Source organism: Leptodactylus fuscus, chromosome 5, assembly GCF_031893055.1.
Source record: "Leptodactylus fuscus isolate aLepFus1 chromosome 5, aLepFus1.hap2, whole genome shotgun sequence".
In the NCBI taxonomy this organism is placed as follows: Eukaryota; Metazoa; Chordata; class Amphibia; order Anura; family Leptodactylidae; genus Leptodactylus; species Leptodactylus fuscus.
This window is the reverse complement of record NC_134269.1, coordinates 214,230,068-214,255,024: the sequence shown is the minus strand read 5'-3', so window position 1 is coordinate 214,255,024 and position 24,957 is coordinate 214,230,068. Positions and strand designations below refer to the sequence as shown.

The 24,957-nt window shown below is 47.6% G+C and overlaps 1 protein-coding gene across 1 annotated transcript in view; it reads right to left on the bottom strand.

Moving 5' to 3' along the window:
- Positions 1-24,957, bottom strand: part of RASSF8 (Ras association domain family member 8) — a 37,779-nt gene that overhangs the window by 4,116 nt on the left and 8,706 nt on the right. Inside the window, exons 2-4 of the mRNA XM_075275373.1 lie at positions 9,159-9,345; positions 1,481-2,370; positions 338-476 (exon numbers count right to left, since the gene is read on the bottom strand). Coding sequence (XP_075131474.1) covers positions 338-476; positions 1,481-2,370; positions 9,159-9,261 — 1,132 coding nt within the window. The 5' untranslated portion in view covers positions 9,262-9,345. The remainder of the gene's footprint in view (positions 1-337; positions 477-1,480; positions 2,371-9,158; positions 9,346-24,957) is intronic.

Sequence of the window (24,957 nt, the reverse complement as noted above, 5' to 3'; positions counted from 1 at the left end):
GAAACAAGCTTCTGCCAAGAAACTGTACCCTCCACAAGGATCAATATGGCTGCAACGCAAACAGTTGAGAATAATTATGGCGGCTCGAGGCAAGTGTGGGCAGCATGGTGGCTCAGTGGTTAGCAATGGAGTCCTAGGTTCAAATCCTGCCAAGGACAACATCTGCAAGGAGTTTGTATGTTCTCCCCGTGTTTGCGTGGGTTTCCTCCCACACACCAAAGACATACTGATAGGGACTTTAGATTGTGATCCCTATACGGGACAGTGACTGTCAATATCTGTAAAGCGCTGCGGAATATGATGGCGCTATATAAGTAAGCACAATAAATAAGTGTACCTTTTTCTGGCTGTGGGAATTCAGTTTCGCTGGGCTCCGCGGGCAGCACCGTAACCTTAGTGCCCGTCTGCTGGATAAACTGCTGAAGATTCACTTGTCGGAGTTCTTTGGTCAACTGTTCGAGTTCCTGCTCTCGCTCCTGCGGTGAGGGGGAAAAAAATTATCATCTTGAAGGTTGACAAAAAATCCACGTCATAATCCGCCCCCTCACAATGGTGGTCTATGTAGACCGCCAGGCTACTTTTTTCCGACTCCGGGGGGAGACGCGACCGTGACCGTCCTGGCAGGCGGGTTTTGACCCGAGAGTGGCTCCCCGCGTCACTCTCGGTGCCAAATTCCACCATACCGCCCCCCCCCCCCCGTGTGAACTTAGCCTTTGGGGCCACTCATGCCAAATGCGTTACACAGCTGGGGGTATGAAATTTGAGTTCCATTTTTTTTTCCTGGCGAATCCATGGATACAGACTACAAACAAACCCGATGTAGTCTGATCATGTGTTACTCCGCTCCCTCTACTTCTCCAGTAGGTTAACACACAGCAGGAGATGGACGGGTGTTTGGGAGTATGACAGCTGGATCTGACTACATAGAGGCGATATGTAGTCTGTAATCATAGAGACAATTTGCTCTGCATAGGAGCTGTATACACAACTCCTTGTCTGTTATATAGTGTTCCATTCTCTCTGTATTCCTTCTCCCTCATCCTACCGAACATGGAATAGGGGACACATGAGAGAAGGTAACAATGCTGCAGGACTAGACTACACATGGAGACACATTGCTCTGCATAGGAGCTGAGTACACAAAATCCTGTCAGTAGTCTGATGCTGCAGTATTACTCCATTCAGACAGTAGAGGGGGAGGATAACCACATGGCTGGAGAACCAGACGTCACACAGACACATTGCTGTGCATAGGAGCTGTAAACCTAAAACGGTAATTTTTTTTTTTTTTTTTTTTATATCAAGATTATTTGAAACATTACCTTTAAGAAAGTGAATATAAATAAATAAAAAATACTGAAAGTGAGGAATATTTCTCCGGCATCTGTCACTCAGCTGGAGGACAACCCCAGTAGGAGGTGTAATGGCCCCATACTGGTTTCCCCTCAGCTCCCACAATTCTACAGCAGCCATAACTTACCAACAACCTCTTTGCAGCTTGTCCCAGAGACCGCTCTACAGCCTTGCCGCCATTATCCAGCCGTATACTTTCTTGCCCCTGGATGTCCAGCTCCCCTTTGATCTTTTCGATCTTCCCCCTGATGATTTCCTCATTAACTTGCGACTCTTGTACCACCATCTGTAACCTCTCCGCCTCAATCCCGCTTTCGATTTTCAGCATCTGGCTCTGGCAGTCCTTCAGCTGGTTCTCGCACTGGAGCATGCGTTGGGTCATCTCCTCCAGTTGTTCCTTGAGCTGTTTTTCGTTTTCCACCTCGATCTGGAACTCGTTCTCCCAGAATTCCTCTTCCCCGATCTCTACGTCGTTCCGTTTGATCTTCTGCTCCCACTTCTCGATTTCGTCCTCCAAGCCGGACTTGTATTTCTGCTCCCAATATCGCACCTCGGCGTCGCTGGAGTCCAGCTGCTTCTCGAGGGTCAAGAGCTTCTCGGACTGTAAGTGTATGAGCTTCTTTAAGTCCTCGCCCGTCGTCCTATAGTTATTAAGCAGTTTTTGCTTAAATTCGGACTCTTTGCCTTTACCGAAAATGTCCATAAGTCCTTTGGCTCCGCCGGTAAAAGTCAATGATTTCCTCTTTGGTTCGCGCCTCTTGATGGACCGGTCGTTCTGTGGCCTCAGTTTGGCCAGAGGGGGCAGGCTTTGCCTGTACAAGTTCCTCTCAGGCACGTGGGCAATGCTGTCCGATGTAGGACGCTCGCTGAGAGAAGGCCCGGTGCGCCTCAAAATAAGCTGCACGTCGCTTGCGTATTGTCCCCACTTGTTCAGGGAGATCACCGGGTTTTCGTGAGGAGCCAAGTGCCTCTCCGAGTCTCTCCATTTTTCTATTAAAGTGTATCTTCCTGTGCGACCTGCAGAATAAGAGATAAAAAGGGTTAAATTATGACCATAATGGGCCACATTTACTAAAACCTGGGCCTTGTCCATTGCAACCAATCACGGCGTAGCTTTCATTTTGTTAAGTGCTCTGGAGAAGTGTAAGCTGTGCCGTGATTGGTTGCCATGTGCACATAGACAGTTTTGATCATTATATGGACTCATAAGCTACCAAGGGCCCCACAGGAAGCGCAAGAATGGGCCCCTGATGACCGCAACCACTGTCCTCTTTAATCGTCCACAATCTTTGGATAAGGGTCCCACCTGACTACTAGGCCCGATAGAACGTCTTTGCCTTTACCCTCATAGTTAAAACCAAGACCTCTTAAAATTTTGCTGGTTGCCCTTGTAAACAGACAACAGTGTAGCTTCACTCTGTAGTCAGACATGTGACCAAACAGCTGATTGTTCAGAAATTTTGAGTAGGATTCACATCCCAAACAGCAAAAAAATTGGGTTCGTCCTTGACATCTCTACAACCCAATGCAAGTTGCCTACAGACCTGGCCTGGTTTGTGAAGAAACACGCCCCTTTTTAATTAGCCCCACCCCTGAGGATCCAAGAATCGAATTTGACCCTCATAATATGAACTTTAGAAGTGTCAGCGCAGGAGTCTAACTACAAATCCTATATCAGGCAATCTGGCCCTCACTCCCGAATTGGTTCTGCATGGGAGGATCAGTCCAAGTTATAAAAGGACTCCATGATAGAACCTGACAGATTTTTCAGTGTCCAGTGCCGCTGGGGTTTGTCATGTGACTCATCATGCATTTTTGGTCCTATGGTGGAACAGAAAACTGTAATGACAACGCAAATGTGAACACGACCTTAGGGTATGATGATCTCATCTCAAAACTACATAAAACTTGACAGAGCCTATTAAAAATTACATCCGCCTATAAATCTGGCACACTATCATGGCTTCCATATTATAGGTGTGAACAGAGTCTAACTGTGCACTGTTAGTGAAGTGAATTTGACAAAAATTCTGAAATTCGCTTTGAAAAAACATCATATAATATAAAATCAATACAAGAGATGTCAAGTGGAATCACTGAATAATTTAGAACGTGTAGAGCGGTAACACAAGCACTACCAGTAGATGGCGCTATTGGATTACTGGTACATACTGTGCGTCTTAAGACTCTTGTTAGTTGGGGGTCATCTATCAAAAATTTCATTTGTATAACTCCATGTTCGTGTTGTGATGTTGTCATAAGAGGACCCAAATCATGTCACATTTTTTAAATTAAATTTAAAAAAAAAAATTAAAAAAAAAAATGTCAGCAAATTTTAGCCCATATGGTTTATTCCACACAGAATATTTGGTGAAATATCTGGCACCATGAGATGGTATAAAGGTTCAATATCTTAATAATGTAGAGCACCCCGACAAAGTAAATAAATACGGTAAGTAAAAAAATCCTGGAAAATGTAATCTTTAAAAAAAATAAAATTTGGAAATTTGAAAGAAATTTTACAAAAAAATTTAAAAGACAACAGATTTTTGCTTGGCAAAATAGCGGCGCGGCTCCAGAAACTGCCGCATGTTAGACACAAATAGTCTTCGCAGCCAAGTCAGAAGATGTTTGAACACACGGCGGGCGGATGTCAGAGCTCGCAGACGGAGCAGATTGCGTGTGGGAAATTTTGGCATCTTCTATAGTAGTGGAGAGAATGAATGTCAGGACCGGCCTATTAAAGGGGAAGTTTACCTCAGCTTGGATGTAAAAATTCTCTGGAGATAAGCGGCATCAGATGTTTGAGGCAGCCACTTATCTCTGTCGCCATATTGAAAAATCATGACAGAAACCAACCTCAGACCTTCGGATTGTGATACGAAGTTGAAGGGAGGGGTAAGGTAGCACATCTGTCAGGAGGATAACCCACATCATTACATCGTAAAAACATCCTTCTAAAGTGGCTTCTTCTTTTGTGAGGTTCCCCTTAAGACGTTGCATGGGATTCAAAAACATGCCTAGTTATTTCCAAAAACAGAGTTGTCCCCCCCCCCCCCCAGAGTAGGGACTTTCTCTATGACAGCCATAAGCGCCCCGACAGGGAAGCTGGATAAGAATGATCACTATGTGACATCCCCTTTAAGTAAGGTCACATGATTCCTTCAGTTCTAAGAAGTCGGAAGCAACTTAATTTAAAGGAAAGGGGCGGAGAGTTTATACTTCGGGCCCCTTCTTGGCACTTTAAGGGGCCATTTATGGGGTATAACTAAAATTTCTAGATCAGTTTTGATAGGAATTTCAAAATTTAAAGGAATCTTTCTTAGGCGTACATTCCCTTTAAGACCACCCACAGTCTTCCATCACCACAAAACATAAAATCTTCATCTTATCAGTATGACTTTTTGTTTCTGAGAATTACAGGGCAATTCTGGGAAACGCCTCAAGAGATTGTGAAATTTCTGATTCCTCTTCACCTTCCCTGCTGGAGGACTACAGAATCCGACTGACTGAATCCTGGGCCTGACTTGGGGCAGTCAAGAGATCCCCTTTAAGACCCCTGACCCTTATTTCTCAGGTGTCACCTTGCTCAAGCCTCAAGCCAAGTAACCAGAAGGTCGCAGGTAACGTCTCAAACTTCAGTGGGCGCCCCTCCTCCCCCCCCCCTCCCCCCGTCCCTGACTACGTAATAATGTTTACAAGATCAAACTTCAGCGCCCCCCTCCCCACCCGGCCCCCTGAGTCGCCCATAATCCTCTGAAGCCAGAACCGTTAAATTAAGGAAAACAGCCATCTCAGGGAGGGAGGGCAAAGGTCGCCCTGCCCTGATTATAGCGAAAATGTCAAGCCCACTCCCGAAATATCTGTATTGTTTGTGAGGGAATGTTACTGAAAGGAAAGCAAAACTGAGGCCGGAGTAAGTTGTCATACAGATCAGTCAATCATTCTGAAGCCCCGCCCCCACCTGGCTGCTCAGCATGGTAAACTTTTTAGGTACAACGACCGGATTAGACTATTTTTGCTTCACTTGATGGTTAGTTTTCTGGAGTAGCGGCTTGTATCGGGAAAGTGGTGATTCATCGGCCCTTTCACTGACACCAGTGTTAGTCAGACTACTCCAGTGAGGGCCCTGATCCTGAATGGAGGCCGCTGTGTGACGGGGGATGAGCTAAGACGCGGCTATTTAAAGGACGGACTCGCAGCTTTTTTTTTTTTTTTTCTTTTTAATGATTAGACACAGGAAATTGTGGTGAGGCCGCCCGGGATAATGAGGCCTTCAGAATACAGGCCCCAAGCTGAAAAAAAGTAGTCACTTCCTGCATTTAAAGGGGTATACACAAAATATAAGGAGGGAACAAGGGAGTAATAACAGTTTAGTAGGAACAGTATCCCTTTATGTACTAAAGGCCGAATTCATATCACCTAGCAACCACTAATCTGCCTTTGTGGGTGACTACCATGGCCCTACATAAGGTGCGTCCGATAGCCTTATCTGTTGTCTAGAGCAACCAGTTAGTAGTCCAGGCAGACTGCCTCTAATCCTTCCCAATAGTCATAGCAAGTTGCCTCTAATCTCTCCAGTAGTCCCAGCAGGTTGCCTCTAATCCTCCCCAGTAGTCCCAATGGGCAGCCTCTAATCCTCCCCAGTAGTCCCAGCAGGTTGCCTCTAATCCTCCCCAGTAGTCCCAATGGGCAGCCTCTAATCCTCCCCAGTAGTCCCAGCAGGTTGCCTCTAATCCTCCCCAGTAGTCCCAATGGGCAGCCTCTAATCCTCCCCAGTAGTCACAGCAGGTTGCCTCTAATTCTCCCCAGTAGTGTCAATGGGCAGCCTCTAATCCTCCCCAGTAGTTCCAATGGGCAGCCTCTAATCCTTCTCAGTAGTCCCAATGGGCAGCCTCTAATTCTCCCCAGTAGTCCCAATGGGCAGCCTCTAATCCTCCCCAGTAGTCCCAAAGGGCAACCTTTAATCCTCCCCAGTAGTCATAGCAGGCCACACCACCTTCCCATATCTCCCACCCACACAAGCAGGCCTTAACACCAAGCCTTCACCCTGCCCTCTTCCAGTCCACTGTGCACTGACCCACACTCCACCCCAGTAGTCCCAATGGGCAGCCTCTAATCCTCCCCAGTAGTCACAGCAGGTTGCCTCTAATCCTCCCCAGTAGTCTCAATGGGCAGCCTCTAATCCTCCCCAGTAGTCACAGCAGATTGCCTCTAATCCTCCCCAGTAGTCCCAAAGGGCAGCCTTTAATCCTCCCCAGTAGTCATAGCAGGTCACACCCCCTTCCCATATCTCCCACCCACACAAACAGGCCTTAACACCAAGCCGTCATCCTGCTCTCTTCCAGTCCTCTGTGCACTGACCCACACTCCACCCCAGTAGTCACAGCAATAGTTCCCCAAGTCTATGTCCCCCTACAAATACCTCCACAGGGGACACTGTTTTGTCACCCATGGGGCACAACGGGGTACATGCAAGCTTTCCTAGTGCATACACCAACCAGACCTTCCAAATGCAGTGTGAATACAACTGTCCCCGCTCTCCTGAAGTTAATATGACTAGTGACTGGACTGCCCCTTTAAATCCGCCTGGACTGAGAGAAGTTCCTAATACTAGAGATCCGCGGCCTTGCTCATCACTTCTAGAGATGTTACCCCTGGGAGGAAACTCCTCATCGTCCCGGTATTCTCCTGCCCCAACCAATCACAGCGCAGGAGGATCAGTGGATTTTTTTTGGACTGCGGTTGTGAAGCTGATGCTGAAAAAACCATCTGTGAACAATTTAGCAGTTTGGAGCGTAATAAGAGACGTGACATTTATAAGATGAGGCAATCCCATCCCCCGCACCCTCCAAGGGGCGAGCAGCTACACCATCCGGGTATGAGGTGCAATAACTGCAACCAAAAATCGGACGCCATGTTACACCCCCGACTTAAAGGAACACTCCAGGCAAGAGGTATATAATGGGTTATATACACAGGACCGCTTGGGCTGGGGCATTACACTCTTTAGTTCGTTTTAGTTCTTGGTTAGGCCCCGCCCCCACAGAGCTTGCATTCGCTATAACACGGAGGGGGCGGAGTCTGAAATTCAGAAAATCCCTGTTGTGCTCCGCCCCCTTTATGCAAGCTCTGTGGGGGCAGGGCCTAATCGCGAAATGTAAAGAACCCCCAAAGAGAATCTTGGTGTCATGCTCTGCCCTCTCTGTGTTATGTCTACAACCGCACCTGAAGGGCGGAGCATGACACCGGGATTCTCATTGGTGCTCTTTACATTTCCCGGTTAGACTCCGCCCCTGCATTAAGCATAACAGAGGGCGGAGCATGAGACAGTGATTCTATTTAGTCCTGATTTTCTTAGTTATGCTCCGCCCCCTATGAATTTTTCCTGGACTGTTCCTTTAACTGTAAAATGTAGTTCATCCTTTGGGAAAGCTGGGTGCCGCTGCCTTTACAAGGCACAGTAGATGGTCTTATGGTCATCACTCAACTTTCTCTGAAACAGAACAGCCTTATTGATCAAAGCTAACGGTCTGTCATTGCTGCTCATAACAACCAATCACAGCGCGGCTTTCATTCCACCAGAGCAGTTTATGAAATGAAAGCTGATCTCTGATTGGTTGCTAAGAGCAACATGGACAGCCATTAGTCAGTATGGAGAAATGTGGGGCCTAGGTAGATTTGGGTAGAAATCTTACGTTACTGCTGTAGATTTGGGCTTTGAGTCCCCGCGGTTTTCGCGAAAACAAAAACAAAGCCCCAGAGATCATGTGACTTTAAAAACAAACATGGCCGACACTTTGACATCCTCGGATATGTTTATTTAGATGGGTTTATGCGGCTCTTTGAAGAATAAATGCTGAGATAGGAAAGAGACAGATGTGGTTTATGACGACACGGGGTCACCGGGGGCCATGACCCGAAAAAAGTGCCCGAAAAAACAAACAATGCACCGTTTTCAGTTTTCTTAAGGAAGGCGGAGCATAGGCGAAGAACTACAAAAGGGGGAGGTGCATTACATGTTTTTAGAAAGCTCCTCCCCTCGATTTAGGTCATTTTGCAGCACAGCCAAAAAGAGAGGAAACTACTTTTTACAATACTATTGGCTATGGCTATGTGCAGACATGGCGGAAAAGCGCCTTTATAGATGTGGCCAGGGTTTTGTGGCAGATTTTACCTCAGCGAAATCTGCAACGTCCTTTCGCAGCAAAGCCAAAAAGAGAGGAAATTGCTTTACAATGGAGAACATGGCCCTTTACGGATTTTGCCATGTTAATGTTCTGTACAGGGAAAAAAACTGCATATGTTTTTGGACAGATCCAAAATCTGCGACGGCGACTGGCGCACGCGGCCTGGGAGCAGGTGTCACGCACTAAACGCTCCGCCGACTGGACCTTGACAAAATTAGAAATAACACAAGGGAACGAGTTCACATCTGGTGCTCCAGAGCAGCGCTCTGCATAAAAAAAAAAAAAAAAAAAAAATAGTGGACGCCATCTGGTTTTCCTGCCATTGGGCACATTCCACCAAAAAAACGTTTTACCAGACGGAATTGCAGCGAGGCGCTGGGTCGGCCCGTGGTTAACCCCTATAAGTCCAAAATTAGGAATCTACCACGTCACCCAGCTTTCCCAGAGATATAGGACTGAGCAGATTTCGCACTCTGTGGAAGAAGCACTGGCGGCCATTTTGGTTTTCAACATTGAAAACAGGCCTTGTTGCCCATAGCATCCCAGCAGAACAAAAACTTTAGTCGCGGCCCTTTAAAACAGCACCTATCCCCCCCCCCCTTCCTTATCACTTACCTATGGCCTGCGCCAGGGCGATGACGACTTCTTGGCAGGTGGTGGCCTCCGTCACCCCGCAGACGATCCTCTGCACCCCGTCCACCCATACTTTCAGCTCCATGATGAGGGTCAGGGATGGCGGCAGAGTCTTGCGCTCCTTCAGACGTCACGTCATGTTCAGTGGGGAGACAGTGTCACGGCAAATCTGCGAAAGCAAATACAAGCGAATCAAATCCTCTGACAAGCGCCGACGGTTTTAGATTTTTTTTTTTTTCTTAAGAAAATGTTTTCGAGAAGATCTGAGTCACTGAAAGTAAAGCGAGGAGCGGATCCCCCCCCTCCCCCCACCAATGGCAGCCGTGCGAGCGGAAGATGTGTCACTGCATAACAAGGCTAGAGATGAAGGACGTGGTATTGGCGGCCGTATGGGGGGTGGTCACCCAGCTTATCCAGAGTCCTGAAAGGCAGGAATAAGTACATGGGTGATATATTATATATAGGGGAAACATCACTGACTGGCTTATTGCAGTTGTAACGAGGCTATACGGGTGGTATACAGCTTTCCCAAAGTCCTGAATGGCAAATGGGCCTAGTTAGGTGACAATATTCAAGTGTTTGATGTATTAAGGCATAACAGGGCTCTGATAACCCTGACTGACACTATAACGTTGACTTTAGGGATGGTGATCCATCTTTCCCACGGTCCTGAATGGCCAAGCTGGCTATATGAGCAGCAGTATAAAAGACATGGGGTGTATCACCGCATCACAGGACTACAGACACCTCACTGATTTGCATGTGGACGTTGTAATGTGATTGTATGGGCAGTCACCCAGCTTTCCCAAAGTCCTGAATGACAGCAATATGTAAGGGGGGTGATATATTCGGGGTAGTACATTACAGGGAACTTGTATGAATGGTCACCCAACTTTCCCAGAGCCCTAAATGACAGCAATAAGTACGTGGCAATGTATTATGGTATAACAAGGATGTGCGGGTGATCACCCAACTTTCCCAGGAACCCCAGCAGGATCTACAGCATTGTTCATCCTGATTCAATATGGTCAGTACACTAGAATACCCTAAGGAAGGAAGAGGGGGAGGTAGGGGGTAGAGAGTCATCCTCACATAACCGGCGCCCCCTGCCCTGTCCCCCTAAATCCAGTCTGCCCCACCCCGACACACTGTAACGCAGGCCTGCTGCTGAACAGCGCACATTTTCTGTCTGTGTAAATTTAACAAGTCCAGCGCCAATTGGAACCATCTGTAGGAAATGAGAGAGTCCTGGACCTGCCAAGAGCCGGGGCGAGGTTCGCCCCATGTGCAGGCGCCCCGCATACACCCCCCCAGCCCCAACTTCACTTTGCTGACATCTTGCAATTCAATCCAGTGCTCCAGGATCCTAAGCAAACAGCCCTGGAGGAAACCATTCCAGGGAAGAGGGGGGGATATCACACGTGAGGGGGGGAGGATCAAACGTGAGGGGAGGGGGTCACACATGTGTACAGTCCGTCGGACTACCCATGTTATATAAAGTGCACTCATGTAATATTCATCCTGTGCCTGCAACCGTCACCACAACCTGTCACATTACATTAGCCATGACAGCAGCACAGAGGATTTCAGGAAAGGACTGTGTTGCTCTTGTGTGTGTGTGTGTGTGTGTGGGGGGGGGGGGGGGGAGTGACCCGGGGCTACACGTGATGGCGCAATGTCATGACATGAAGAGGGAAAGCGGGACGTCAAATGTAGTCTTACTATGGGTGCACAGCAGCACAGAGGAATTCAGGAGCAGGGTGGTGACCTGTCCACTCATGTGATGATGATAGCAAGGATGTGACAGGATGTAAGGAGGAGGAATGGGACGCCACAGCAGCACAGAGGATTTCAGAAAAGCAGTATGTTAATGCTATAAGCATGACCTGTACACATGTTATACTGTTAGTGAAGACAAGGGGGCAGTGCCATGATGTGAGGGTGTGCGTCAGATCACATGCTGACAAGCCCCCAGCAGCACAGAGGATTTCAGCATATCTGTAATTTGTACGATATCGCCTCCTGACACCCCTCGCTCCGACATGTTTATTCCTAAAGTGATGACATCGACCACCAGGGCAGGAATGAAGGAGTTGTCAGACACGGCGCCGCATTCCTCCAGGCGGGGGCGCCCCACAAAAGTATGTTGCTGTACACACGGTTATGTTTATCTTCACAGCGCACGTTGTGAGGGGGAGACCAAGATGGAGTCTGGCTCATAAATCCCACGTAGCCAGGTGTGTGGTCGGACCCGTCACAGCGCCACACCTGTCCATAGGTTGTGTCTGGTACTGCAGAAGTGAACGGGACTGAGCTGTAATACCACACACAAGCTACGGACAGGTGTGGCGCTGTTTCGCTGACCGGTCTCCTGTCGCTCAGTCAGTCGGGGTCACCCCACGCTCTCCATGGACAATCTCATCCTCTCGTCTTTCGATGACAGCTCGCTCCGTTTTCAGCGGTTGCCATGGAGACCAGCGTCCGCTCTCTTCTCCTTTCTTTAGATTGCGGGGTAATTGCCGAATCTTCTCCATTCACTATCGTGGAGGTCGTGACCAAGCTGTGCTTTCCTGAAACGCTCTGTGCTGCTGTGACGCCTGCAGGTTTCATGGTATAACCCACACAAAAGGAGCATATTACTGGCCAAAAATACTCTGTGCTGCTGTGTAACTAGATGTGACCTGCCCCATTACTCGGTCCTCACTAGCATCGTCACATAAGTGCCCATAAACGTCTCTCCTTAAATCCTCTGTGCTGCTGGGGCCTCCTGTTCCTTCCCTCCATTAGTCTCCATGCCTCAGCCCTATCCGAATAGTCATACATATGAACAGGCGAGTGCCTATTCCCACCCACCCCATCATCCCAGCCCTGCTGCTGAAATACTCTGCACTGCTGTGATACTGATACATTCAGATTGTGCAGCAGCGAGTCCCCGGGGCGGCGGACCTGGCAGCCTCACGTACTCTCATCAGTGAATTATAGATATGTCTGCCAGATCTTTGGGTGGAAGCGGGCAGGGGGCCCGGTGCTGTGCCCACGAGGGCCCTCAGATGTCTGATGAAAGCGCCGAACAGCGGGAATAGAATTCCAGAGAAATCTTCTTGTTGGGCGTGTCAGGGATCGGCGCCCACTTGTGCCCGGTGTATCCATTACAGACTATGGGAGGCTCAGAAATCAGAGGCGCGCCCAATGCGGGCTCCGACCAAAAAACACGGGCGATCAATACCACCAATCTGTACCCCAGCGCACAAAGACCCAATCCACTGCTGGCAGATCTATGGATAGACTGTGCTTCATACTCCATTCACAGCCAAAGCTGCAACCACAATGGTACCGACTGCCCTAAGAAGCAGTCAGCAGTTTAGCTCCACCCTGTTGTCAGACGTGATCTAGCCTACTGCTCTCTGGTAGCACAATTTTCAATACAGATCTAGATGTGGCTAGAGTAAAGGTCATCATGTGACGCAAAATCTGGACCAACTAGAATACTCCTCTGCTTTTCGGATCTATTGTACTCCATTCACACCCAGAGCTGCATTCACAATTATACTGGTCACCCCAGGACACGGTAGTTTAGCTCCGCCCTGTTGTATGTGTCCTTACTGTCCTTTGAGCTTTCTGGTAGCATGAAACGGGCAGAATTATGAATGCAGCTCTGGATGTGACTACAGTAGAAGACTGGATAAGTGATATATAAGTACAAGTCAGTGACAACAGCTTTGTAGGAGCTTCGCCCTTCCGTTTCATGGTGCTTTATACTCCATTCACACCCAGAGCTGCACTCACAATTATACTGATCGGCCTAGGATACAGCCAGCAGTTTAGGCCCGCCCTATTGTCAGACTTGTGAGCTACTGGATGAGATCTAAGCTCCTGTAGTGTAACTCCTCCTCTCGTGTCGGAGGAATTTCGAATGCAGCTTTGGAGGTAACTAAAGTAGAAGACAAAACGTAACACAAAATCTGGACGGGATAAATGACATCTGGAATCCGCCCCTATTAGTGTGACTCCGAATAACTAGGTGAGCTTGCCTATCAGGAGCTTGGGAAAGCTGGGTGACAACTCAAGTGGGGACAGTAACAGAAGAAATAGCGATACCAGCCCAATGATCTTGAAGAAATGGACAGAAGATGAGGGGGTGCGGGGTCTTACGTTCCTTGCACCCCCCACCCAAATCCGGGCAGACGTGTTAGGACTTGTGAGCCCCCCCCCCCCCCCCCCCTATTCAGGACTTGTCCGTAATTCAATCATGGGCGTAGGCCTGGCGAGAAATCAAGGTCAACGCCGGCCATATTGGTGGTCACCCAGCTTTCCCAGTATCAGATAAACAGGCTTTGTATCATTTTACAAATGAGGATTGTGCCAAAATAATGACTATGTGCGCCCAGGCGGGCGAGAGGCGCAACCTCAGCACTGCTAGACGGACCCCATGTATGGGGAGAGGGGAGGGGGATTCCAATTATATAAGGGGCCGCAGGATAGGGGGGTATTCACACAGCGCAGGCAAATCAGATGTAAAAATCACGTCAAGAAGAACTGCGAGATGACCGCTGTGTGTGAACACTCCCTTAGGCCTTGTTCACACAGGACATTCTTCTGTTTCACCTTTGTGGCCACCTGACAGTCCTCACTACTAGGCAGCACTGCCGTTCAGTGTTCTGGGAAAGCTGGATGAAAACAAGTCCAGCCGTAATTTTAACTTCCACTGTTAAAGGGGTTATCACCCAGCTTTCCCAGATTTCTGAAGAGCAATTCTTACCTAGTTATATAGAAGTATCGCTACGTAGACACAATGCAGAAGCCTGGAAACGCTGAGTGACAACCAATATGGCTATTACAACACGCAGTGTAACAGGGGTCGTCACCCAGCTTTCCTAGATTCCAGAAAGGCATTTCTTGCCTAGTTCTATAGCAGTATCACTAGGTAGATACTATTCAGAAGAATGTAAAAGCTGAGTGACAGCCAATATGGCTATAAAGGTGTCATCACCCAGCTTTCCTAGATTCCTGAATGGCATTTCTTGATTAGTTCTATAGCAGTATCACTAGGTAGATACTATTCAGAAGCCTGGAAAAGCTGAGTGACAACCAATGTGGCCGCCTTTACAGCACACACTATAACATGGTTATCACACAGCTTTCCTAGAGTCCTGAAAGGCATTACGGTACTTACCTAGTTATGTAGCAGTAAGCAATTCAGAAACCCGGAAAAGATGAGTGGCAACCAACCTAGCCACCGTGGCAAAAACATTACCACCCAGCTTTCTAAAGATCCTGAATCTGCCTAGTTAAAGGGGTTTTTCACTCTACAGGTTGGGGGATAAGTATAAGGTTGTCGGGCGTCGGGGTGCCCCCTGTGGGCCTGTTCCATTCACTTCTAGGGGACTGACGGAGCGAGCCATAGAAGTCAATGGAGCATGACCACCACTTCTACTGTCAAAATCTGTGTAATTAAGCCCCACCCCCAAACGGAAAAGAAGCCAAAGCCCTGCCCCTTTTTGGGTGGGGTTTATACGAGAACAGTTGACTTCGCTGGCCATGTGAATAGATCACATGGCCAGCAGAGGTCAGTCAGCTGATAACCCCTGTGGACATTTCCTTTAAATCACCTTGAACAGTCACGTGACCTCATCACAATTTAAAGGGACGGTACTCAGCGGCTTAGAATAGGTAGTCACACCTATGTTAGTAGTCATAGAAAGTAGGGATTTTCCTACACCTATCCATACTGCCCCTGGCTGATAACAGCGAGCAATAGCTTACATTCACTAGTAATGGGGACTAATAACTCACTTTTACTGCATGCGTACTGTCCCTTTAAGAAGGCAAAGTTGAACTCCATTGATCTTAAAGGGCAAGTGCTCCCTACGTGAGGTGAGACGACTCTCTGGCGCCCCTCCCTGTATAACTAGTGTAGTCAGATCTATTTTAAGTCATAATTTTATAATAGGATTTTAATGAGCCGTCGCTGGCGGTGAAGAGCGAACCCGCTGGTTGTCAGGACAGGTGATTCGTCATAGCGGTGAGCGCTGGATAATTACCCCGGACCCTCCCTGCGCGGGGTGGAACATATGTTTTGGGTCTTTCTGGTAAAACCTCATTCAGAGGCTTTAAATCCTAAAAATAGAGAGGACTGCGGCGGGCGGGAAGTGGAAATGTCGAACAGATGTGCCTGGTGCTGCCGAGGACGTGGTAAACACAAAGCGACGGAAAAAAAAAAACGCCCCGTGCAGCGGGGAACTGAGGAGAACAACAGGGATTAGTGATGGGGGCGGGGCCACGGGAGCCCTCTGGGCGCAACCAAAAAAATAGCATCAAAATTTTACTTTCTAAGGATGACAACCTATACAGATGTAGTACGCCTCACAGTTGAGGGTTTGTTACAATCGTATCCAGTCTAGACAAGGCATCAACATGTTATTGGTAGGGTCCACCACTAGGGACCCCCATAATTAGCAATTTCCCTATACCGATGACATCACAATCTTGGGATGTGCCCCTGTATGTGGCGCTCCTGTTCCGAGGATCAGTAGCGATCACTTCTATGGCCTAGACATCACATGACCAATGGTGTGCGCCTACATTTTGAGGATCGGTAGCGATCACAAGCAGTCGATCCTAGTGATCACTACTATGGCCTAGAAGTCACATGACTAATGGCGAGTTCCTACAGTCCAAGGATTAGTGGTGATCACTTTCATGGCCTACAGGTCACATGACCAATGGTGAGTTCCTACAGTCAGAAGATCAGTGTCGATCGCTAGCAGTCGATCCTAGTGATCACTTCTACGACCTAGCAATCACGTGATCAATAGTGAGTTCTTACATTCCAAGGATCGGTAGCGATCACCTGCAGTTGATCCTAGTGATCACTACTATGGCCTAGAAGTCACATGACCAATTGCGAGTTCCTACATTCTGAGGATCGGTAGCAATCACAAGCCATTACTTCCACGGCCTAGATGTCACATGACCAATGGCGAGTCCCTACAGTCAGGAGGTCGGTGGCGATCACCAGCAGTCGATCCTAGTGATCACTTCTACAGCCTAGAAGTCACATGACCAATGGTGAGTTCCTACAGTCCAAGGATTAGTGGTGATCACTTTCATGGCCTACAGGTCACACGACCAATGGTGAGTTCCTACAGTCAGAAGATCAGTGTCGATCGCTAGCAGTCGATCCTAGTGATCACTTCCACCACCTAGCAATCACGTGATCAATGGTGAGTTCTTACATTCCAAGGATCGGTAGCGATCACCAGCAGTCGATCCTTCTACAGCCTTGAAGTCACATGACCAATAGGCAACTACAGTTACAACCCATTTAGGCACCATTGCAGGTACACGTCCGCCATGTTCCACTTTATGGACATCTTGTAAATGGCGACTGACACACAATCCTTATCTGTACACTGCTACATCCCTTTAAGGGGGTCTTCCGCCTTCAATATTGGGAAATAAAAGGTGGTTTCTGCTAGGACCAGCCCCCTTGCATAGTCACCTGCTGGGGGGGGGGGGGGGGGGTGTGTTTCAAGGCAACCACATCAAGGTCTTCCCCTTTAAGTCCTGCTGAGCTGTCCCCCCCCCCCCCCCTCACATGACATGTGGCTCCATGTTGTCACTGCGGATATCTATGTGAATGGGTTTCCTGATCTCTGCGCTCCAGATTTCCTCCTCTAGATCCCAGCCGCTGTGTGGAGCAGACATGGCGCTGACTCAGTCTTTCCTTCCCTGTGTTATCTGCAGTGCTCTGTATGCGGCTCGTATCGTACACTGCAGATGTCGGAGCTGCCAGTGACAGTCCCCCCCCCCCCCCCCCCCCCCCCCGTTATACTGGGAACACTGGTGGCATCTACTCCAACCAACAGCATCCTATAAAGAGTCTGCCACAAGTATAGTGGGAATATGCCATTAAGTCATTTCCAAAAAAAACAACCGTCACCCAGCTTTCCCAGAATCCTGAATGGCGAATCTGTCCAGTAAGCGGGAGAGAAGACCAAAATCCTTAATAGGAAGGGATCTAGTCAGGATATAACCCAGAGAGTCACCGCTGACACCACTCTATAAACTGGAAGATGAGACATAAGCAAAGAACGCACCGAGAGAAAACACAAGTCATTCCTGAGGCGTGAGGTCACACATTGTAGGATCTGATCCCGAGTCTCAGCTCAGGGTGACTGAGGCTCCAAAATAATCACAAATCTGATGGTCAGCCATAAAAAATGAAAATTTGCATTGTACACTCATTAAATTACTTACCCTGTACTGATCCTGAGTTACATCCAGTATTATACTCCAGAGCTGCGCTCACTATTCTGCTGGTACAGTCACTGTGTACATACATTCCATTACTTATCCTGTATTATACTCCAGAGCTGCGCTCACTATTCTGCTGGTACAGTCACTGTGTACATACATTACATTACTTATCCTGTATTATACTCCAGAGCTGCGCTCACTATTCTGCTGGTACAGTCACTGTGTACATACATTCCATTACTTATCCTGTATTATACTCCAGAGCTGCGCTCACTATTCTGCTGGTACAGTCACTGTGTACATACATTACATTACTTATCCTGTATTATACTCCAGAGCTGCGCTCACTATTCTGCTGGTACAGTCACTGTGTACATACATTACATTACTTATCCTGTATTATACTCCAGAGCTGCGCTCACTATTCTGCTGGTGCAGTCACTGTGTACATACATTACATTACTTATCCTGTATTATACTCCAGAGCTGCGCTCACTATTCTGCTGGTACAGTCACTGTGTACATACATTCCATTACTTATCCTGTATTATACTCCAGAGCTGCGCTCACTATTCTGCTGGTACAGTCACTGTGTACATACATTCCATTACTTATCCTGTATTATACTCCAGAGCTGCGCTCACTATTCTGCTGGTACAGTCACTGTGTGCATACATTACATTACTTATCCTGTATTATACTCCAGAGCTGTGCTCACTATTCTGCTGGTGCAGTCACGGTGTACATACATTACATTACTTATCCTGTATTATACTCCAGAGCTGCGCTCACTATTCTGCTGGTACAGTCACTGTGTACATACATTACATTACTTATCCTGTATTATACTCCAGAGCTGCGCTCACTATTCTGCTGGTGCAGTCACTGTGTACATACATTACATTACTTATCCTGTATTATACTCCAGAGCTGCGCTCACTATTCTGCTGGTGCAGTCACTGTGTACATACATTACATTACTTATCCTGTATTATACTCCAGAGCTGCGCTCACTATTCTGCTGGTACAGTCACTGTGTACATACATTACATTACTTATCCTGTATTATACTCCAGAGCTGCGCTCACTATTCTGCTGGTACAGTCACTGTGTACATACATTACATTACTTATCCTGTATTATACTCCAGAGCTGCGCTCACTATTCTGCTGGTGCAGTCACTGTGTACATACATTACATTACTTATCCTGTATTATGTTATTGATCTGATCCATTTTTTACTTTCCGCTATATAATCTAATAACACAGCAGAGCATCTGTCGGACAGATGAGTGCAGCACTTGCCGGCGGTAGGCTCACGGTGTTGCGGCTATGGAGAACATTGTGTACTATCAGCCGTTTCATCCATATTTAAAGACCCGACTATGAGAAGCCTCCGAGCGTCTCCAGCGAGTCTCCCTGACACTGGCGCACGGCTAATGAACGCTACAGGACGTGACGGGAATGTATGACGCTGGTGATATCAGTCAGTTATGTAATACGGAGCTTAAAGTGGAACTACAGGAACAAGCAGGGAGCCGCGCTGCTTACAATGTGATTCCCTAATACAAGATTTAAAGGGGCAGGCGGATCGCAGTAACAACCAATCTACAGAATGAGCGGTGGGATCAGATCGCTGGGATCACAAGAACGGATCCCCCCGAGGTCCCTAATGGAGCAGTGGTCACACAGGATAGTTGCCGTTCCATATATGTGGCCACCGCTCCATCACACAGGGGACGCGAGCCCATCCTTGTGATCATTGGGGGTCCCAGTGCTCAGACCCTCACCCAAGAGACATTTAGGATGGCCCAACCTTATAAAGGGCTTCCCAGTCATCCTGTCAGGGGCATAGCAAAGAGTTGTTGGCAAACTACTACAAGTCCCAGCAAGCCCAGCCAGCCACAAACACAAATTTATTGATCAGGACGGACATAAACACTGCAGGCCTCGCTGCCAAAGCAACACTGTTTAGAAAATGAAAGGAAGAATCTGACTGGCTGCAGCAGACGCACGGCAACCAATCAGATTCCAAGACTCATTTCTCTACTGCAGTTTAGGAAATGAAAGCCGATTTCTCATTGGTTACTACAGTCAACAGATTTCACTAGCTTTTTCCAAGGCCAACGGTATTCTGGGTAGTTACTGCCCCTGCTATGTTCAATAAACTTTATTAAACCGTAAACAACCATGTCAAAAAAAACATATGGCTGTGAGGCTGCCACCCAGCTTTCCCAGACTCCTGAATGGAAACCCTGCCTGGATATGTAATGACATAGGAGAGTGGGAACGATACATGACCCATTTTGGCACCATAATGTCCGTCGTATTGGTCCCAGGTAACAAATAAGGCCATGAATTTGTTACCCAGCTTTCCTAGACTCCTGAAAGGAAAACCTACCTGAGTATGTAATAATAAGTGAGAATGGGATCTATCATGGAGCGGCTCTTGGCCCTAGAGGATCGCTTTTGGCGCCATAAAGTCAGCCATACTGGTCCCAAAAACATACATACGGCTGAGGAGTTGTCACCCAGCTTCCCCAGACTCCTGAAAGGAAAACCTAACAAGGAATGTTATGACAGCTGTTCACGGCCCAGAAATGTTCCATGACTTGCTGTAGACGCCATATTGGTCCCAAGTAACACATTTGGTTAGAGGCTGTCACCCAGCTTTCCCAATCTCCTGAGGACAAGGATTGTAGGGTGAGATGTTCTTTTATTAATCACCCCGCTGGTCTCGGAGGACATGAAGTGCTAGGCCGTGTACAGGGCGAATTCCTCAGAGCCGACTTTGAGGTGTGTCGGAATATTTTACCATACATAATTCCACCATATTTGCACAAGTAATGCGGCGCGGCTTTCCACCGCCTCGTAGTTTGACAGCTGGAGGATGGCAGACAAGTGACAGCTCTGCGGAAGGTCCCTGACCATGGAGGACGGACAAGCGCAGGGGTCGCCTTCACAAGAGGGCTGCCTAATTTTATGGGTACAGTCTCTGGTATTCCCTGGTAATGCTGGGAGTTGTAGTTGTACTCAGGATTGTTTTTAGCTTCATACAGCTATTCCTTCTGCCTTCCCATACACATGCATGCCATGCCATGCCCAGCCGAGTGTGCGTGTTCTCTCTATGGCGAGAGTCGCAGCTAGACACCCCATCATCCTTCAGAAGGGTCAGGCATGTTGAAAAACAGCCCAAATCTGACCTACCCCACTGTAAGGGGTGTAGTCATGAGGTTGCCAGGTACGACCAAAATCTAATAGAAGTTGCAGCACCTTTCAGGTGACTCTTGTACGTGTATAGGGGCCTCCCGATTCTCCCTCTGATTTGGGGGGTGGGAAAGATCAAGGATGACGAATCTTCTGTCCGATCTCTTGTTTCCCGTGAGATCAGTGGCTGCCGGAGATGTCTGTCAGCAATGCAGAATATCATGCCAAATTAACAGTGAAGACTGACACTTTACTAATGGAAGACAGGAGGGGACTGTATATCTCCATATAGGAAGACTTACATGCCATTCAGGATGTACAGACAGTTGGGTGATCACGGGCAGATCAAGTCTGATGGCCGACACCATTTCCATCAACATGTCCAACCCCTCCCGACAGGCTATTCAGCCAAAATGGACGACTTAAGGGCCGACTGGTATATAGTCAGCTTAAAGGAATTTACTGTACTTTTACTATGTCTTATACTCCAGTCACATCCAGATCTGCATTCAGAGATTGACCAGTTGCCCTTAAAACTGAAGTTGTCAGACGTGTGACCTAGCAGCTACAATGGCGTATACCTGACCTCCCACAATGCACTGCTCTCTACATGTGAACGGAGAAGAATAATCGAGAATCTAAACGGAAAAGTAACAAAAGTGGAGTTGTCCTTTAAATGTGACAATGGGGGGGGGGGGGGTTGCGGTTTGCTGTGACAACACTACAGGGGAGAGAATTTGGGTTTTTCTGGCCAATACAGGCTGAGTCTCACGGGGTCGGACATTGTCTGCTCAGGAAAACAAACTGGAATAAACTGCAGATTGTCTGCTGGACATTGCCGAGTGGTCACCGGGCGACTGCACAAACAATGGGCGACAGTGGAAGGAGCAAGACTCGCCCTAATCGCCCGACAACTCAGCGGCCTGTCAGAGGAGAGAAGAAGCAGCAGCAGCAAACACTTAAGGCTCATTCAGGAGATTAACCCGGTACTAGACCTCTGGGTATTTACTCTATGGTGGTCGCATAAAACTGTCCAAGACTACATCTGTGGCTATTACATCTGCACTACTGCTGAATCTGTCACTATTGTGTCTGCACTACTGCTGAATCTGTCACTATTATGTCTGCACTACTGCTGAATCCATCACTATTTACATCTGCACTACTGCTGAATCTGTCACTATTGTGTCTGCACTACTGCTGAATCCGGAGCTATTGCATATGCACTACTGCTGAATCCGTCACTATTATGTCTGCACTACTGCTGAATCCGTCACTATTATGTCTGCACTACTGCTGAATCCATCACTATTTACATCTGCACTACTGCTGAATCTGTCACTATTACATCTGCACTACTGCTGAATCTGTCACTATTGTGTCTGCACTACTGCTGAATCTGTCACTATTATGTCTGCACTACTGCTGAATCCATCACTATTTACATCTGCACTACTGCTGAATCTGTCACTATTGCATCTGCACTACTGCTGAATCCGGAGCTATTGCATCTGCACTACTGCTGAATCCGGAGCTATTGCATATGCACTACTGCTGAATCCGTCACTATTATGTCTGCACTACTGCTGAATCTGTCACTATTACATCTGCACTACTGCTTAGTCCGTCACTATTACGTCTGCACTACTGCTGAATCTGTCACTATTACATCTGCACTACTGCTTAGTCCGTCACTATTACGTCTGCACTACTGCTGAATCCGTCACTATTAGATCTGCACTACTGCTGAATCCGTCACTATTAGATCTGCACTACTGCTGAATCCGTCACTATTAGATCTGCACTACTGCTGAGTCCACAGCTATTACATCTGCACTACTGCTGAATCCGTCACTATTAGATATGCACTACTGCTGAATCCGTCACTATTACATCTGCACTACTGCTGAATCCGGGGCTATTACATCTGCACTACTGCTGAATCTGTCACTATTAGATCTGCACTACTGCTGAATCTGTCACTATTAGATCTGCACTACTGCTGAATCCGTCACTATTACGTCTGCACTACTGCTGAACCTGTCACTATTACGTCTGCACTACTGCTGAATCTGTCACTATTACATCTGCACTACTGCTGAATCCGTCACTATTACGTCTGCACTACTGCTGAATCTGTCACTATTATGTCTGCACTACTGCTGAATCCATCACTATTACATCTGCACTACTGCTGAATCTGTCACTATTACATCTGCACTACTGCTGAATCCGTCACTATTACATCTGCACTACTGCTGAATCCGTCACTATTACGTCTGCACTACTGCTGAATCCGTCACTATTACGTCTGCACTACTGCTGAATCCGTCACTATTATGTCTGCACTACTGCTGAGTCTGTCACTATTACATCTGCACTACTGCTGAATCTGTCACTATTACATCTGCACTACTGCTGAATTTGTCTCTATTACGTCTGCACTACTGCTGAATCCGTCACTATTACATCTGCACTACTGCTGAGTCTGTCACTATTACATCTGCACTACTGCTGAATCTGTCACTATTACATCTGCACTACTGCTGAATCCGTCACTATTACATCTGCACTACTGCTGAACCTGTCACTATTACGTCTGCACTACTGCTGAACTTAGCGCCATTACATCTGCACTACCATGGACTTGCAGCAATTTCAGAAAAATGCTGAAATTATTGCAACATGTGAATACACCCCTTAAGCTGACCGGCCTGCTTTGGCGGACACTCGGCAGATCCTGGCAGCCATCTTTCCTTAATTCCTTCCAGGTGCTGTAAGTTATTCTAATGTCGGCCTTCAGCCGCCGCTCCCCCTCTTCTCCGTGGTGATTACACGGGAGGGTGGGAGAGGCCGCATATGGAATTTACAGCAACGCAGACACTTGCAGCCAAGTGGAAACTATTCACTTCAGACACACAAGGAGAGGACTGGCACCGACGTGGGTGCTTCGGATTATACAACCTCTCGTAATAAAAACATCTCCGGAGGCATCGCCTTGTACGTTCCGAAGCCACAGGAGAGACTGACAGGACTTCCTATCCCATCAGATATACAAGTCGTAAAAGCCCCTTCCATCTACATTCAGAAAGTGAAATCCGTTTTCTAATATCCAATGTCTAGGCTGAGATACGATTGTTTGAAGTTACAGGCCCAAAGCCTGAGGCTGCACTACTGAGAGAGTATAATAACAGGTGCAGTGTCGTCACAGAGACCTTGTAAGGATTGAAATGACTACCCACATCGACGTCCACTCATAAAAGCGAGGTAGGGTGCAGATATTTTTGGATTTGGCCTCTCCTCACACAATTCCCATCATCCTCCTCTCCCTCCCTGCCTCACTTTTAGTCGCTGAGGCGTTAAATCGGAGTTTCGTGTTGAACTTTAATACAGGCCAGAAAAGAGACGAGAATTATAATGTATACAGCAGGAGCCGAACAAAGAGCGGAGACAGGAAGATCTGGTCCGACCTGATCCTGAGGAAGAACATCTGCACATGGGGTGTAGTTCTCAGGTCACCCACTCTTAAAGGGGTGGTACAGGTTACAAAAGAAACAAAACACAAACGTATTTCTGAAAGAGCGCCACTCCTGTCCATGGGTGGGCTCTGGTATTGCAGCTCAGTTCCCCTGATGTGATTGGGCCAAGCCGCAATACCAGGGACTATCTGTGGATAGGTGTGGCACTGTTTTTGAAAAAAGCAGCCATGTTTTTCTCACAATCTACAACTAGGGTTGAACCGATCTTGAGATTTCAAAATCCGATTTCCGATCATTTTCCAGTCGATCCCGATCGTGAAATTTGCTCGATCTCCGATCTTTTCCGATCCCGATCGCTCAACCCCATCTACAACCCCTTTAACTAAAACATTGATGTGATAACAGCGGAGGACTTCTAGTGTCGCCCCTCTCTCCTGTACACATAGGGGGCGGTATTTGGAGGCTGGCATTGTTCACATTCTAAACGCTGCCCGTGAAAAAAGCCATGATGGTAGCAGAAGAGTAATCCGGCATTGTCCTGAACCAAGCGCGATTCTGCCGGCGTCAGCAGTGGACGAGGTAAACAATTGTGGAACCCAGCTCTGCCGGGAACTGGCACTTACTGACGCAGCACTACTACTCCCAGCATGCTCTGGATATACAAGAATGGACGCATGATACAGAATGTGAGGCTAGGGGTGGACTACTACTCCAACCAAGCAACTCTGACTGGAAAGGACTTGGAGGAGGAGCTACATGAGTAGAAATCTATGAAACTTCCACCAATCAACATCAGTGGGAGGGCTTATATCTGCATCCAATGGGAAAGGACTTGG